Raw genomic sequence first — 17256 nt, forward strand, 5'->3', positions numbered from 1 at the left:
CTGCAATACACCTAAGGACAGCCATGAACAATACTTTGCTGTGTGCCTCTGAGGGCATCCCCCAACTCATTAAAGTTATGTTACCCCACCTCTATAACACAGTTAGGGCTAATTTTGGTGTTGTGTTGGCTCCGTGATCGGGGACCTGCTACTCAAATCCTAAACTGAGAGACTCACCCTCCGCAGCAGCAGCCACAGAGAAGATCCAGACACACACCCCATGCTTGGAGGTGGAGTCTGAGATTTTATATATGACAGGAGAATGAGCAAGGGAGTGATGTTGGGGAAGGAGGTGTTGCCTGATAGCCAGGATCTCAAACTAAGGCTTGGCCTGCACTAGAAAATTAGGTCGGTTTAACTACGTCAGTCAGGGGTGTGAAAATCCACACCCCTGAGGAGTATAGTTAAGCCAACCTAATTTTCCATGTACACAATGCTAGGTTGATGGAAGAATTCTTCCATCAACCTAGCTACTGCTTCTCAGGGAGGTGGATTACCTATGACAATGGAATTCCCTGGTCCTCCCCGTCGGCCTAGGTAGTGTGTCTCCACTGAAGCGCAACAGCTACAGTTGTGCTGCTGTAGCATGTTAAGTGTAGACAAGCCCTAAGAAGCCAGCTGAGTGCTCTGAAATGAGGTTGTCAGCCAGGAAGGACAGGAGATCATCATTCTAAAAGACATCCCCTTCCCAGGGCTGGGCAAATGACATGCAAGTGGGTAGCAGAGACCTCTGGTATCCTCTCTCGCTCGCTCTCTCTCTCTCCCTCTCTTTCACACACAATCACATGCACAACCGTAACCTCCCCAACTCAGAACTGGCTATTCGTTGGATGCCTCTAACAAAATCCCTTATCCCTTCCCCCTCCCACCCTCTCTCCTGTATTCCCCCAGTGTGTCACTTCATGGAGTCCACTACAGCCTCAAAGCTGCTTTAACTCCTGTAGTCCCTGCACAGGGAAAATAGAGGATCGGGATCTATGGAGGGCATATTGGCCAGGGTTCTCATTTGAATGAACTTTGTGCCCCTTGTACCACGTTGGTTTGAACATGCTCAAAATGAGTCAGGGTACTGCTAAGACACCAGGTGTGAGGGTGAGGGCCTGCCTAACACTCCTGAATCCTGCAGGTTAGGATTTGGCTCCTTATTTTTAATACAACAACAATGACAATGACTTACATTTATATAGCACCTTTCATTTAGATTCTCGGGGGATCATAAGCGCTTTACGGAACAAAGGCATACACAGAAAATACGGCATCACCTGTGAGTTGAAGAGTAGCAACTATTTAAAAGCAACAGTAGCACTACAGAACAGTGTATGTCAGGGAGTGAAGATGAACACGCTATCCCATTGAAACTGGAAGGGGAATTTTAATTATAGGTAACGTAATTTTCCAGACTGGAACTGGCCATGCCAGTGGGGCTTTAATATAATAATTCTTCCAAAATGTGTCATGACCCCTTTTAAAGACCAGGTGTTCAGGACCTGAAATTTACATCTAATGTTTGTGTCTGATTAAGGACTGAAATAGCTGAGCTAACCCTCCAGATCTACCTATCTGCTAAATGTCGAGTTTACTCGGAGGGTTGCCAAATCAATGGGAAGTAGTATGTTTTGCATCATTTTCAAAAGTGCCATTTCTTATGATGTGATGGGTATTCATATACATATGTATGCAACAAGCCAGAATGTTTACAGTAAACAACTTAGGTTAAGGACAGGAAATTCTCCAGGGTTCCCCTTACTGAGTTTGCTGACATCGTTCTCCCAGGGAGTAGGGCATCTTCATGTGGATGAAACTGGGGGTTCAGCACCCAAAATCTGCACACTTGTTTGATATTGATATTAGGTGACTTCTATGATGTGCGACTAGGGCCATCCACATGCATTTGTGTTGGCTGTCTGTTGCCTCTGGTCCTTACCTGGCTCCACGGAAGAACAGCTCCATCTGGCTTCTGATACCAGACTTCCGAGAAAGCCGCTGTCCCCACCTTCCCCTATCCCAATCTCCATTAAAAGCAGAGGCAGGGAAGCTCCTATGTTCATGTAAACCGTGCTCACTCGATGTTGTGCTCTGTCCCCCTCTAGTGATGGCTAGGCCACTTAGAGATTGATGAGCTAAAAGAGAACTGGCTGTTTTAATACCAACAGTTGAGGCTCATGCACTAAGATCCAGATGTCCCATGTTTGGTCTCAATTGTCAACAACTCATCCAGGGGTATCAGCAGTACATTAATATGGTGAGAAAGTTGTGTAGGCAGTGCCTGAACCCCACTCTCAACACACCTGCAGAGCTGGAATCCTGTGGAAGGGTTTCTATGGGATATGAGGAATGGAGAAATATGACCAGCCAGCAAGAGACCAGATAAGGATTTTGTCTCCTCCATTCATGAAGGCAGATGCGGTGATCTGCCCTTTTATATTCATCCCATTGTGTTACTTTGCTCAACCAACAACAGTTTTTGGAACACCAAATGAAGCCAAGACTGGTACTTTGGGGAAGGTTAATGTGTCAACATTGATATTAGGTGACTTCTAGTAACACTGCCCATAATCACACAGTTTATCATGCCTTCACTAACAGCAACACTTTACTGGTGCACCTGTGTCAACACCACTCAGAATGAGTCACTCACCCTTGGTACATGTACGAATTACCTTTCACATTTAGTTTGTCAAAGAGGCATAGGTCACATCTGGCAGAGTTACTGAGTCACTGCTCTAGGAATCTGAAACCACTACTCCCTCTACTGAATTCACTCACCCGCTTTTGTAAAACATTCTATTTCACCAATAAAAGGCTGTCAACCTTAAGATTTAAAGATTTAAGCTTGAAGGGGCTATAATTATTTCTCTGGGGCTCTGTTGAGATTTCTGCAGCTTACTCTTTCATTGTTCCCACCTGACTTCGTATTTGTCATAATTTTTTTTTCTAGAAATGGCACAAGTTTTCATATTGCTCTGCACAGATTGAAAATTGGAGATCACACAATAAATGTGAATTACATTTTAATACCTGACTATCAATAATAGGAACAAGCTGGCTGGATGATTAATACAGTGATTAAAATGAGGTGTTTCATTGAAAAGCCACTTTTCTGTTAGAAAGACAAAATGACCTAATTTGTTTTCTAGTTAACCAGCTTGCTTTGTGAGATAGTGCTAAGTTAAATATTTTTCTTTGTCACACAGGACCTGAATGTTCCAGAAACTTTACTTCACCAAGCGGAGTGATAAAATCTCCAGGATTCCCTGAAAAATATCCCAATAGCCTTGAATGCACATACATTGTCTTTGCACCAAAGATGTCAGAGATTATACTGGAATTTGAAAGCTTTGAACTAGAACCTGATTCAAATCCTCCGGGAGGAGTGTTCTGTCGGTATGACCGATTGGAAATCTGGGATGGATTCCCTGAGGGTAAGAGAAAAATGAGCTGCAGTATACAGAATCATTACTCCACAGTGAGCTCCAGAAGGCGTATTGTCATATTTTCAAATATTATATTACAGAGGTCTTCATTTGATTTAAACAAAATGAGTTGAATTAAAAGGGTGGGGAAATACACTTTAATTGCACACAATACAGCACATAACTAGCACAAAAGCGTGTGTATGGTGTTTTACAAATTGTCCTTAATGTCAAAGAATTGTCAAAGAATTTAGCATCATATTCTGCCCTCAAATACAACATGTAACTCCCATTAATTTCACCAAAGGCAGAACTGGGCCTTCTTTGCTAAAATAATTTAGACAGGGAAGACGTATTGTTCACCCAAACTTGGAGCACTAATTCAGAGGGTACATGAGTACTGTATGATGATACCCTGCAGTTTGCTGCTGCTCTTGCCTTGCGTTTACTGGAGTTTAACATCAGGTTTCGCTTAGGTTGAGCACTTCCCCTTAGGGTGCACACATCAGGACTTGGCTGTCCTTAGGAATCATACAAGCAGTAATGTGCAACCAACTGTTCTTGATGCCTTTTACAAGCTTTTTGTGCGTGCCATAAGCATCTAAAGAGAAGCATCTTTCAGTTGTCCTTTTGCCTCTGTATTTTGTAACTTAAAGCCAAATACACCAGCATGGAACTTGTCTCACTGTATAGCGCAGTAAAAAAAGCTATTGCCCTTTTCTATTGGTGTGATACCCTGCTTTGAAGGATGTTTTCTCTGAGTTTATGAACAGTAGCAAGTAGGTGTTTACAAACCATTAATACTGTACAGTAATAACATTTTGTTTTAATGGAAACATTTAACATTTCAAACCCACTTTAGTAACAAGTTTAAGGATGTGTGTTTCTGCAGACAGATCTATTTTTCACCACAACTAGGTTTACACATTTGGGAAACAGTGTTTTTTTTCATAAAAGCTTTTGTTCCCGCTACAGCAAATGTATCTGTTTTTAATGTGTGTTTGTGTATTTCCTCTTGTTTTGGGGTTAATAGGTTTATCATGGTTCTCTTAAACACTTTCCAGTAAGTATCAAGGGAAGAGTCAAAAGAGTGGCTGACAGACTATTCAATATTTAATTCCTCAGTTGGGAAAACAGAATTGTAACAATATTATAACAATGTCTGGAACATTTAATAATAGGCTTATTTGCATATAGCCCAAATCTTTCCAGTCTAAATTCCTGTAGAACTTCAATTTAAACTGACATACAAAAAGAAGATCCAATCAACCAACTTATGTGGAATATTTTCAGAAAGAAACACATTATTATTAGTGTCAAGGGGTTTTCAAAGTGGTAATTTTCTGGTTGAAGAAAATGATTGAGCCAAATTGAAGAACAATTAACAACAAATGTTATCAGCCTCCTAATTTACCCATAGTTCAAAACTATGTTTGACTCTCTTCTTAAGAAGCGGGTTAATGTCATATGATAAATATGTTTATCTATTTATAAATAATTTAGCTTGTAGACCACAGTGCAATGTCTCCTCACATACATTCTGTTGGGGGCTGTGATAGTTTTAGGAACTTATTTGAAACATCATTCATAGACAGATGACTCTGCAGCCAGCAGAATTTATCCTCCTTTCTATCAGAAAATATGTATAAAGGCTGAAGCTATTTTTGCTATTAAAATTATTATTTGTGATTTATTTGTATTGCAGTACATTTTAGAAACTGTGGTAAGATCCCATTGTTCCAGGCTGTGTACAATTGTGTAGTAACAAAGCAGTATCTGCCTCCAAACGTCTAGGTAAATGACAAGACTCTGTAGACAGATGAGAACAAACACACAAGGGTCGATTTATGTGGTATTTTAACATAGGCATTACAGTATCTGAAAAAGATGTTTGGGAAAACACAGTAATTACAATTGTATGCACCTAACCCCAGCCCTTCAGCAACATATATATGGTTTGTTTTGCATATGATAGGAAAGGGTTTGAAGTGAGTTAAGATACATTTTTAATGGAATTTTATTGGGCAATTTTGTGGGAAATATTTATGGGAAATATTTGTAGCTGCAGCCATAGTTACAGGTTTAAGTAGGCAGCTGCCTAGGACATCATGCATAAGAGGACATTAGAATAGAACTGGGACTGTTTATGGCACTAGAGCAGGGTAGGAACTGGATTTTCCATTTTGCAGGAAATTCCAGGATTTTTTTTCCAGGTTGAAAGGGAACAATTTGAAATTTCCCATCAAATGAAATTTCAAATGAAAATTTGTTTTGGGTCAATCAAAATATTTGGATAAAATTCCAGTGCTTCACTACAATATCAGTGTAGTACAGTACAGTATAAAAAAGTATGCCATCATAAAGAATTGAAATGAAATATTGTTTCAAAATAGAAAATTGAAATGATCTATTCTAAAAAGATTGAACAGAACATTTTGACCATATCAGAATGCTTCAGTCTGATTTTTTTTCAAAATAAAATGTCATCAAAATTGACAAACCTGTGAAACATTTTACTTTTGATGAACTGGTATTTTCCAGTGGAAAAACCTTCCATTGGAAAATTTCTGACCAGCTTTAATGCTCACTCTTGAACAAGCTAGTCCCAAAGTGATCTTTCACAATCATGGTGTTTCAGACCAGCTGTACTTCTATGTCCTCCAACAGCTTGATCCTGGCAGGTGCTGAGCCTTCTGCAGGTGCTGATCTGACCTTGATCCTGCAAAGCAATTAAGCATGTGCTTATCTTTAAGCATGTGAGTGATTTCACGGACTTCAAAGGGATTTGAAGTTTATGGGGAAGTTTATATGTTGACATTTAAGCATGAGTGTAAGTGCTTTGCTAGGAATAAGGCCAGAATGCTCAGCTCCCTGCAGAATGGCACTGTTTCTGCAGAACTGTGTGTGGTGGGCATCTTTTGACCTCAGGTGCTCCTCTCTTTAACACAGCAGCAGCTGGTACAAACTATTCTGGAAAATATCTCGAAACTACAGTCAACTCTTGCAAACGACTGAGCAGACACAAGGCCATCTTTTTGAAGGAGGAAGTGACACAGGGCACTGAGTGGGTTGGTGTGAGCAGGGGAGCAAAAGAGCAATAAGTCAGTATGTGATTTTGTGTTGGTGTCTTTGCCTAGGGCACAAATGTACCTAAGCCCAGCCCTGGCTAAGAGCAATCCATTGATAACTTCTAAGAAAAATAGTGGCCTCAAAACCATGAATAGCTGAGGTGATGAATTGCACATATTCATGCAGATTTTTTTGAAGCTTTATGGATTGTCTTCCAGAGGCTCAAAAGCAATTTAAAGAAGTTTACATATGTTTTGAGCACCACAGGCTAAGATTACAGCTCTGGTCAATACCACAAGTGCGTGCCCTAATTATAGAACTAAAAACACTTTGCTATCGTTGTTCACATCAGTGCAAATGAAAGATGCCATTAATCTAGCTGCCTTTTTGTTGTTGTTGTTTGTAGTTATTGTGGTTACTCTCTATACTGCTGATAACCTTTTAAGGAATAGTATGTAACAGCTCATATTTGACTACTGGACGAGTTAGGGCAGGTGTTCATTTTTCAAATTCCATTAAGCACCCTAAACACTAAATTATATGTAAATGTTTAGACAATAAAAACCCTACTATCCGGTGAAATACTTTATATTAGGTTGTCAAATGATTAAAAAATTAATCGCGATTAATTGTGCGATTAATCACACTGTTAAACAATAATAGAATACCATTTATTTGAATATTTTTGCATGTTTTCTACATTTTCAAATATATTGATTTCAATTACAACACAGACTACAAAGTGTACAGTGCTCACTTTATATTTATTTTTATTACAAATATTTGCACTGTAAAAAATAAAAGAAATAGTATTTTTCAATTCACCTCATACAAGTACTGTAGTGCAATCTCTATCATGACAGCTGAATTTACAAATGTAGAATTATGTATAAAAATAACTTCATTCAAAAATAAAACAATGTAAACCTTTAGAGCCTACAAGTGCACTCAGTCCTACTTCTTGTTCAGCCAATCACTCAGACAAACAAGTTTGTTTACATTTGCAGTAAATAATGCTGCTCGCTTCTTGTTTACACTGTCACCTGAAAGTGAGAACAGGCATTCGCATGGCACTGTTGTAGCTGGCGTTGCAAGATTTTTATGTGCCAGATGTGCTAAAGATTCAATGTCCCTTCATGCTTCAACCACCATTCCAGAGGACATGCATCCATGCTGATGACAGATTCTGCTCAATAACAATCCAAAGCAGTGCGGACTGATGCACATTCATTTTCATCATCTGAGTCAGATGCCACCAGCAGAAGGTTGATTTTCTGTTTTGGTGGTTTGGGTTCTGTAGTTTCCACATCAGAGTGTTGCTTTTTTAAAACATCTGAAAGCACGCTCCACACCTCCTCCACTCAGATTTTGGATGGCACTTCAGATTCTTAAACCTTGGGTTGAGTGCTGTCGCTATCTTTGTTGCATCCAAAGAAGTGAGGTTTTTACTCACGAAAGCTTATGCCCAAATAAATCTGTTAGTCTTTAAGGTGCCACCAGACTCCTTGTTGTTTTTGTAGATACAGACTAACACGGCTACCCCCTGATACTTGTCGCTATCTTTAGAAATCTCACATTGGTACCTTCTTTGCATTTTGTCAAATCTGCAGTGAAAGTTTTCTTAAAACGAACAGCATGTGCTGGGTCATCATCCGAGACTGCTATAACATGAAATGTATGGTAGAATGCAGGTAAAACAGAGCAGGAGTCATACAATTCTCCCCCAAGGAGTTCAGTCACAAATTTAATTAATACATTTTTTTACCGAGCGTACTCAACATGGAAGCATGTGGAATGGTGGCCAAAGCATGAACGGGCATACAAATGTTTAGCATATGTGCCATGTATGTACCTTGCAATGCCGGCTATAAAAGTGCCATGCGAATGCCTGTTCTCACTTTCAGGTGACATTGTAAATAAGAAGCGGGCAGCATTATCTCCTGTAAATGTAAAGAAACTTGTTTGTCTTAGCGAACGGCTAAACAAGAAGTAGAACTGAGTTGACTTGTAGGCTCTTAAGTTTTACATTATTTTGTTTTTGAGTGCAGTTATGTAACAAAAAAAATCCGTAATACAAAAATCTGTATTTGTAAGATGCATTTTCACAATGAAGAGATTGCACTACAGTACTTATCTGAGGTGAATTGAAAAATACTATTTCTTTTATCATTTTTACAGTGCAAATATTTGTAATAAAAATAAATATAAAGTGAGCACTGTACACTTTGTATTCTGTGTTGTAATTGAAATCAATCTATTTGAAAATGTAGAAAAACATCCAAAATATTTAATACATTTCAATCGGTATTCTATTGTTTAACAGTGTGATTAAAATTGCCATTAACTGCAATTAATTTTTTTCATCACAATTAATTTTTTGAGTTAATCACGTGAATTAACTGCGATTAATCAACAGCCCTACTTTATATGGCATACAGTATACTTTAAAAAGCAGATTTTAATGTTCATTAAGATGGATAATTAATTTACACTTTAAATTAGTATTTTAAGATGGATATCACTGACACTTTTTTCCAGTGGATTTAAGCAAGATATGAATTTGGCCCCTTAGGCCAATGTGAAAGGCAACTATGAAGTATGCAACATTGAGATGAGTCTGATGGCCTCAAGGGAAAATAGTTCAGCTCAACATCTCTTCTGTGGCTTCATCTTTACAGAAGGAAAAAGGAAGCACAACTAGAAATAGACTTTCTAGTGAGAGTGTTAAACCACTAGGCATGCACTGTGAATGCTGAACCCCTGACATGTATATACTCAGAACATCTAGCTTTAAACTGGAACGGGCAGAACTAGTGTCTGTATTTTAGGATGGTTCTGTAAAATAATTTTTTGCTGCCTCTTCAACCCTTTAGCCTAAATATAATGAATTCCTTTCCACTATGATCACACCAGTCCCATGCAGACTGGCTGAGAAAGGAGGCAGGAATCTCAGGGACAGATAGAGCACTGACAACCAAGTGGATAAATCCAGGGAGAGCTCGCACAGATGCCTCTGCTCTTTTGGCAATGTCAGATGGCCTCTGATGAGTCTACATCAATTCCAAGGGTGTATCTACCCTTCAGACTGGGGATGTGATTCCTAGCTTGAGAAGACATATTCACACTAGCTGTGATTGAGCTAGGGCTCTAAAAATTAGATTGTAGCTATGGCAGTGTTACAGGAGGGGCTAGCCACCCTGAGTACATGCCTCTGGTCTGGGACGGGTACATACTTGGGGCAGCTAGCCCCTTCTAATGCTCATGCTGGCACAGCTACTCTATTTTTGTGCCCTAGCTTGATCAGAGTATGTGCCTTGGAGCTGGGAATAACACCACCAGCTCAAAGTGTAGACATACCCCAAGTGACACACATTTGGACGAGATCCTCATGTGGGGTGGTAACAAAATTACACAAATCCTTATTGCTGGAGGCTACCAACAGATTTCTAGGCCTAGTCTCCAGCAGGCTATCATTCTAGCATCAGCGGTCCAGAATTTAGATGCATTCTTCTGTCTGGATTTTGGGAGAGCATTCTCTGTGTTGAAATTTTATGTATTCCTTTGCCACATACATCATAAGTGAGAATTTGTTCGCTCTCTCCTGAATGGGAAGGATTAGCAGGACACTACAAGAAATAGAGACACATTCCATCTAAATAAGCAATGATATTGTCTCTTTGGATTATTGTTCAAGCTGTTTTCTCCACAGTACATTATTTGGTGTGGTGACTCTTTATACATTATTAAGTAATTTATTCTCATTCAGAAGTCTGCAAGACTTAAATGGGAAAAAAGCCCTCAAAGTATGGTAGGTATTTATATAGGAGAATAAGAAGCTCTATTTAATCTAGTTCTGCTAGGATCAATATTGCATTAGTTCAGTAAGTTAAGGTTTACATGTTGTGTAAGAAAATTCAATACCTCTTTGTATCATGTTTTGCAAAGCTTTTGGCTCCTGAATCTATGCAGCTAGCAAAGAGAATAGCACTGTGATATCTAGAGGCAATATTCAGAAGAATGAAATGCAGAATTACCAAGTGTGTTTTAAAAATTATAAACCAGTGAGTCATGGTGAATCTTAAAGTATGAGTCTGCTTTAAACAAAGTTCTCTTCTGTTTGCCATTTCAAAGGGTCCTTCCTTGCAGGAAATGGGGGAGGGGGACCCTGAGTGCCATAACATGGAGGCCACATCTCTCCTGTTCTCTTATAGTCTTCAGCAAAGTCAGTGGCTACAATGATCAAAGGCCATAGTGGGAAGGAGCAGGGTCACAGCTGTTTGCCCATCCTAGGAAAAAAAGACAATGAAGGGTCAAGCTGTATTCAGACTGACCGAAATTTTTTTTTAAAGAGTAGTACTGCTAGTGCTCCAGAAGAACAGCTTTCTCATTTCAAATAATAAGATCATAAGCGGTTTCATGGTTTCCAGGGCAGGAAAGAATCCAATTTATGTCTTCTGCAGCATGTTCCATTACATCCATACATCCAGAGCAGCCATGGTGAAAAAAAGGGCCTGAGTTGGCTGGTGACTATTATTTTAAATGTGATGGCATTGCCAAGGCAACTGGAAGCTGATTCTATAAGAGACTGTGGCCAGAAGATAGAGGGAAAAAAACCTACATTGGCAGAAGGGGCTACATCATCTAAGCTGCTTCCTTCTGGCCGCACTGGCGTAGTAGAGAAGTGTGGCTGGCAGTGGAGGTTATTCCAAGTGGAAACTGTTTTATTTGCTGGCAAAACCCAGTGAGTTTCTAGAGAAATTATGTTAGCTGATGTTTATCCTTGCATATTTAATAACTAAGCTTTGTAAACGTTTTAAGTTTTAAACTGAAAACTAACCAGACTTCCAACAATGATGATGATGTGACAGGGTGGTCATTTAGCTCTGGAAGGCTGGAGGTGTGGGTTTTGTGGCCTGCCAGTATTATAGCTAAGTTTTTGCATAGAATCTAGTACTACATTCAGTGTTTGTTAGCAGAGATTTATCACTGTTCAGCAGTTTATGGCTCTATCCAAGAGGGATGCACAAGCACAGGAAGGCCTTATATATTGGTTGTGGGTAGCCAGATTAGTCAAGGGGGAAAATCATCACACTGCCTAAGCCAAGCAGAAAAATATCAGGATTTGTTTTTTAACTTTCAAACTGTAATGAATATCGCTAAGGAATTCAAAAGCAAGAGGTGGGGGAAATGTTCATACTTCATTTTATTTTTTTTTCCTTGCCAGTGTCTGAGTGAAGGGGAAAAAAGAGCTGCTAGAAGCTGTTAAAAGCTCAAATAGGAGGGAACAAGGGTCTCTCATTGATCACTATGTAATTGCAAGAGAAGAAAACATTTTTCTAAATTTGCTGAAAAACTAATGACAGGTTGCCTGCAAAACTGGGACAGTAAGTACCTGATTCTGCAAGGTGCTGAGTAGACTCTCAGTCTCCTTTACTTTAGGAGAAATTCACATTGTTCAGCACCTTGTAGGCTGGGTGTGCAGAGTAGGCCACTTGGAGCCCCTTATTATCAATAGGTGCTTTAATCACATGTCAGAAAATACTTCTGCTTCTTTGTGCGTGTAATTTTGTACCATCATTGCCCATGACGGACCTCTTTAAAAACTGTACCTTTTGAAAATCTAGCCTTATATTTAGCTTTATTTGTTATCTGGAACATTGTACGAGTGAGATTATTATGGCAGGATGAGCAATTTTCCGTTCATTACTCAGCTATTGAGGAGACAGTAATTTTAAACTGTTGCAGGGACTCCCTATTTCCTTTCCACCATCTCTTTGGTGGGCTATTGTATTGACACTCATTGTTGTAGGAGAAAGGTAGTGAACTATTATGCTTTGTTTCTTTTCAGTTGGCCCCCACATAGGGCGTTATTGTGGACAGAACACACCAGGCCGAGTGCGCTCTTCAACTGGAATCCTTTCAATGGTTTTTTATACTGACAGTGCGATAGCAAAAGAGGGATTCTCCGCAAACTACAGCATCTTACAGAGCAGTGTCTCAGAAGGTCAGTGTTTATCTATCCTGCAGGGCCTTGTGGTAAATATTCTGTTATGTCTTCTTGCACACTGGATGCCCTATGAAACATTAAAGAAGCCTTAAATAATAAGGGTGGTGGGATTTTTTGTTTTGTTTTTAAGCAGGTAACCTTTGAATATCAATGTGAGGAGAAGACACTTCTTCGTGGTTTTATTTTTTAATAAAGTCGGGAAGGTAGAAGAATTGTTATAAATAACTAAGTTGGCAGAGTAAACCTGGGACTGATGAACTGTGGAAGCATTGCACTGAAATAATGAAATATGAACAAGGCTTGCAACCTTCAAAAATTCATATTCTTCTTTTGTTACAAGGAGTGAGCTTTGATGATCAAGTTCCTAGATGAAAAGGACTGATTTACCATACATAGCCTTCCTCAAACCATATCATAAGAAATCTTTGGCATTATTCTGAAATCTGTGACAGATTTCTCTCCCAAATGTCAATCTCAAATCTCTTCAATGCTTATCCTCGCAACACAGCCTGAAATGTTTAATGGAGGCCTCACATTACACCACAGCATTGTAGGCTTCCTTGTTTGGTTTGAACTTAAAACAAAGGGACTTCTTAGGTTTCAGGCCCTTTTTAATCAAACCCTCTCCTCTTTGTCTCAGTTAATGAGATCCAAACGTTCACACAGAATGAATGTAACACTCCCTCAAAGAAGAATCAAGAGTTACCTTGCATAGGGTGAAATTCTCTCCCTTCTCAATGTGAAATCTAAGTAAATGGACCAGAAGCCAACCCAACCTCCAGGGAGGATATAAAGCGCCCTATTCCACCACTTAGCCTGGAGCTGTGGCTTTAATCCCTGTACACACTGAATGTGGGATATTCTGGCCACTTGGTGCATGTTGTTTTAGCCCTGGTCTACACTGGGGGGGAGGAAGGGGTTCGACCTAAGATACGCAACTTCAGCTACGCGAATAGGTCAACTTACCTGGCTGTGAGGACAGCAGCGAGTCAACTCCGCTTCCGCCTCTCGCAAGCTGGAGTTCCGGAGTTGATGGGGAGCGCGTTCGGGGATCGATTTGTCTGCGTCTAGATGAGACGCGATAAATCAAACCCCAATAGATAGATCTCTACCCGCCGATCCGGTGGGTAGTGAAGACCTGCCCTTAGATTCATTGGCCTCTTACTCAGGTGCAGGAGATGTAACGTATCCCTGTGCCCCTGCTCCACAGCCACCTTCTTTCTGTCTATACAACCATTGTGTTGGAACCTTCTACTATCATGGATTAATTTTACCCCTAAAATACAGTGCAGTCAAAATGTTAGGACTTGTCTACACTTAAAATGCTGCAGCAGCACAGCTAAGCTATCTTAGCGCTTCAGTGAAGACATCAGCTACACCGACAGGTGGTCTTCTCCTGTCAACGTAAGTACTCCACTCTACGAGAGGTGGTAGTTAGGTCGATGGGAATTGTTGACTCTGGGGGTTAGTTTAACTGCATTGCTCAGGGATGTGGACTTTTCATACCCCTGAGCAATGTAGTTAAACCAACCTAACTGCCTAGCATGGACCAGGCCTAAGTGTATATATATATATATGCACATTTGTTCACAGTGAAACAGTAAAAATAGGTTTCAGTAACCACAGAAACAGATTTCTGGTTTAATCCATGCTAATAGGGTGTGTGTTTGTTCCCTCTAGTGGTTAAACCACATACAGAGTCTGCTATTGGCTCCAAGCTAAGGCAACCGCTCCTTTACCCCAAGCAGTCATTACTTCTTTCAGCTGAGATTCCAGGGGCTCCCACAAAGTACTGTGGTCAGGGTTGGGTTAATCTTTTGTGGGCCTGGCGCCAAACATATTTGTGGGCCCCCATGGGGGCAATGGAGCGAGGGGCAGGCCAGGGACAATGGGGCACAGTGTGGCGGGGATGGATCCGCTCCACCCATCCCAGTGCACGGGCACTGTTTACAAACCAGCAGCAGCTGCCAGATGCACGTTGGCCTGCCCCTACCCCTCGGGGTGGGCCCATGCCGTGCGCCACACCCTCCTCCCCTGCCCAACACCCCCCATACCCAGAGACCGCCCCCACAGACACTATGCCCTGTGCTCCCCGCTGAAATCTCCCACAGACCCATATGCCCAGCGTCCCCCAGCCCAGAGACTCCCCCACACATTCCTCACCACAACTGCATAGCACCCCACACAGACCCCACACTGCCCAGCACCCTCCAACGCATACACACCCCTATGCCCAGAGCCCCCGATGCCCCACTGCCCAGCGATCTCCCCAGAGCCCCACCGCCACAACTGCACAGTATCCCACACAAACCCAACACTGTCCAGTGCCCCAACATACACAGACTTTCCCCACCCCTCTATGACCAGCACTCCCACACCAGCCCCCACACCGCCCAGGGCCCCAAAACACACATATCTCCCCCACCCTCCAGAAACCTGTGCCCTGACCCCCCCAGATGCACTCACCAGCCCCACTGGGAGGTGACCGTGACTGCTGGGCTGAGCCAGCAGCACAGCTCAGGTCGGTCCCGGGACAGGGATCGCTCCAGCCCCTTGGGAGCAGCGCAGTCAGCCAGGCTGGAGCAGGAGCAGAGCCTGTCCAGGCCGGGCTCCCTGCATACCCACTTGTCTGGTAGAGCCCAGCCATGTCCCCTCAACCACCCGCATTGGCTGAGACTTGCCCAGTCTCTGCACCAGTCCCAGGCATCTCAGCCCCGGGGAGGCGGGGAGGGTCCCACAGCTGGTGGATGGCAGAGACCACTCAGAGCCAGAGCTGCACTGGGGAGTGGGGCAGACCCCCCGGATGCAACCCCCAAGAGTCCTGCCCAGCCTGCATAGCAGAGCCCGGCTGCTGGGTGGCGTGCGGGACCTGCTGGCAGGGAACCACTCACACAGCCAGGCCCTGGGTGCTGGACTGCCCTGAGCGAGGGGCCAGATCCAGCTGTATGGATGGGTTAGTCGAGTCTATAATGGGCCCCTTCAAAGTGTGGGCCCAGCACCACTGGCACCATTGTAAATCTGGTACTGATTTTGGTGGCTCAGGATTTGGGGAGAATGTGGTACATCATGGGTAGGGTGACCAGGTGTCTGGTTTTCGACCGGAACGCCTGGTTGAAAAGGGACCCTGGCGGCTCCAGTCAGCACCACCGAGCAAGCCATTAAAAGTCTGGTCGGTGGTGCTGCGGCGCTAAGGCAGGCTAGTCCCTACCTGTCTGGGCTGGCGCCCCGGAAGCAGCCAGCAGTTCAACCTCCTAGGCGGGGGGACCATGCGGCTCCGTGTGCTGCCTCCACCCTGAGCACCAGCTCCGCACTCCCATTAGGGGTGGGGCTAGGGTATTTGGTTTTGTACGATTAGAAAGTTGGCAACCCTAATCATGGGAGATGTAATCTGGCCAGGGAGCTCAACCCATAGAGGAGAATTGGGGCACGAGGCACCCACACTACAATTTCCAGGAGGCACCATGACAGCATTTCCCAAATGAAGTTTTTGTTTTCAGCCAAAAGCTTTTGCATGAAAATTTTCAGGGTTTTTTTTTTAACTGAAAAGTCAAAATTTTGCACAGGAAAAATACACATTTGCAAACTGTGTTAGTTGTCACAATTCATTTAAAAGCATTTTCATTCATCCATCCATTAAAATTCCTCCCCTTCAGTGTTACTCTTTTGTGTACAAACATGTTATTCTAGCCCTGAGTTAATTAATGGCTCTTATTACCACACTCCAGTTTGCTGTCTCACAATACAAAACTGTTGATTTTTTTAAAGTTATAGGTGACATCCTGGTTTTCTTGTGGGCCATTTATCATGATGGCAACTCTAGGAAACCTCTCCCCAGTATAAGATTAAAGATTCCCAGTTACATAAAAATAATTAAATATATTTAACAGCATTACAGGAAATAAAAGAAAAATCATTTCCAGTCATATTTCTGTTGCAATGGGTTTTTAGATATTTTACTGCATGTATCTAGTCTAAATTTAGTGCTTGTGAAAGGCACTGGCCTATCTGACCTCCAGTTTAGAGAGGATAGGTATGAAATGCACTGGATTACAGATTCGGAAACTAAAGTCCTTTCTCTCCCCTCCCCCCTCTCTCCCTCTCCCTCAGCAGATATAGCATTGGCAGTAAAAATGCAAGCATCCCCACACCACCATGTAAATATGCCTCAATCCTGAGTGGAGTAATCTTCTCCATGGGTCAGAGGATAATTTAGTCCCCATGGCCCATTCAGCCTTTGGCCAGTCTGTAAAGACTACAAACTAGGCAGCCAATTATTGCTAAATTGTCATGGTAATGTTTGTCTGTGGAGATTGGATGGGGACCATCAATTCATGTAACTTACAACTAGTTATCAAAGGAATGGTAACTCCTTTTAGTCATTAAACACCTGGGCTGGATTCAAACCTGGTTTGTTTTCCTCAATATCCAGGGTGTGGGAAGAATTGATGGACTTTGTAATAATAAATTGTAAAGTATTTTTATATTTGACTCTAATACATTACATATATTACAAATTTTGATGTGTCGTCTGACTTGTTTGCTCCAGTTCTTATAGGTTAAGCATACATTGTTTTATGTTATAAATCCACCCACAGAAGTATTTTGCTATCCTAGGAAAAATAATTTGATTGTCCTGTATTGAAATGGCTACAATGCTGGGCTAAAAATATTTGTATAGCATTATTATTGCAGGAATTGCCATGACAACTCAAGTGACAGCATTAAGAATGACACTACAAGCCCAGTACTGCCTCAGTTAAAGTTACT

General features: G+C 41.8%; 1 protein-coding gene and 1 long non-coding RNA gene across 2 annotated transcripts in view; one reads left to right on the top strand and one right to left on the bottom strand.

Annotated features, from left to right (window-relative positions):
* Window positions 1-17256, top strand: part of NRP1 (neuropilin 1) — a 136893-nt gene that overhangs the window by 57954 nt on the left and 61683 nt on the right. The window contains 2 exon segments of the mRNA XM_008162919.4: window positions 3195-3422; window positions 12331-12486. Of these exon segments, the coding sequence (XP_008161141.2) occupies window positions 3195-3422; window positions 12331-12486 (384 nt within the window).
* Window positions 5234-8365, bottom strand: LOC135981918 (uncharacterized). The gene is made up of 2 exons (XR_010599106.1): window positions 8033-8365; window positions 5234-7889 (listed from the first exon to the last, which is right to left on the bottom strand). It is a non-coding gene; the product is annotated as an uncharacterized LOC135981918 (long non-coding RNA).

The sequence above is a fragment of the Chrysemys picta genome, chromosome 2, assembly GCF_011386835.1.
Source record: "Chrysemys picta bellii isolate R12L10 chromosome 2, ASM1138683v2, whole genome shotgun sequence".
In the NCBI taxonomy this organism is placed as follows: domain Eukaryota; kingdom Metazoa; phylum Chordata; order Testudines; family Emydidae; genus Chrysemys; species Chrysemys picta.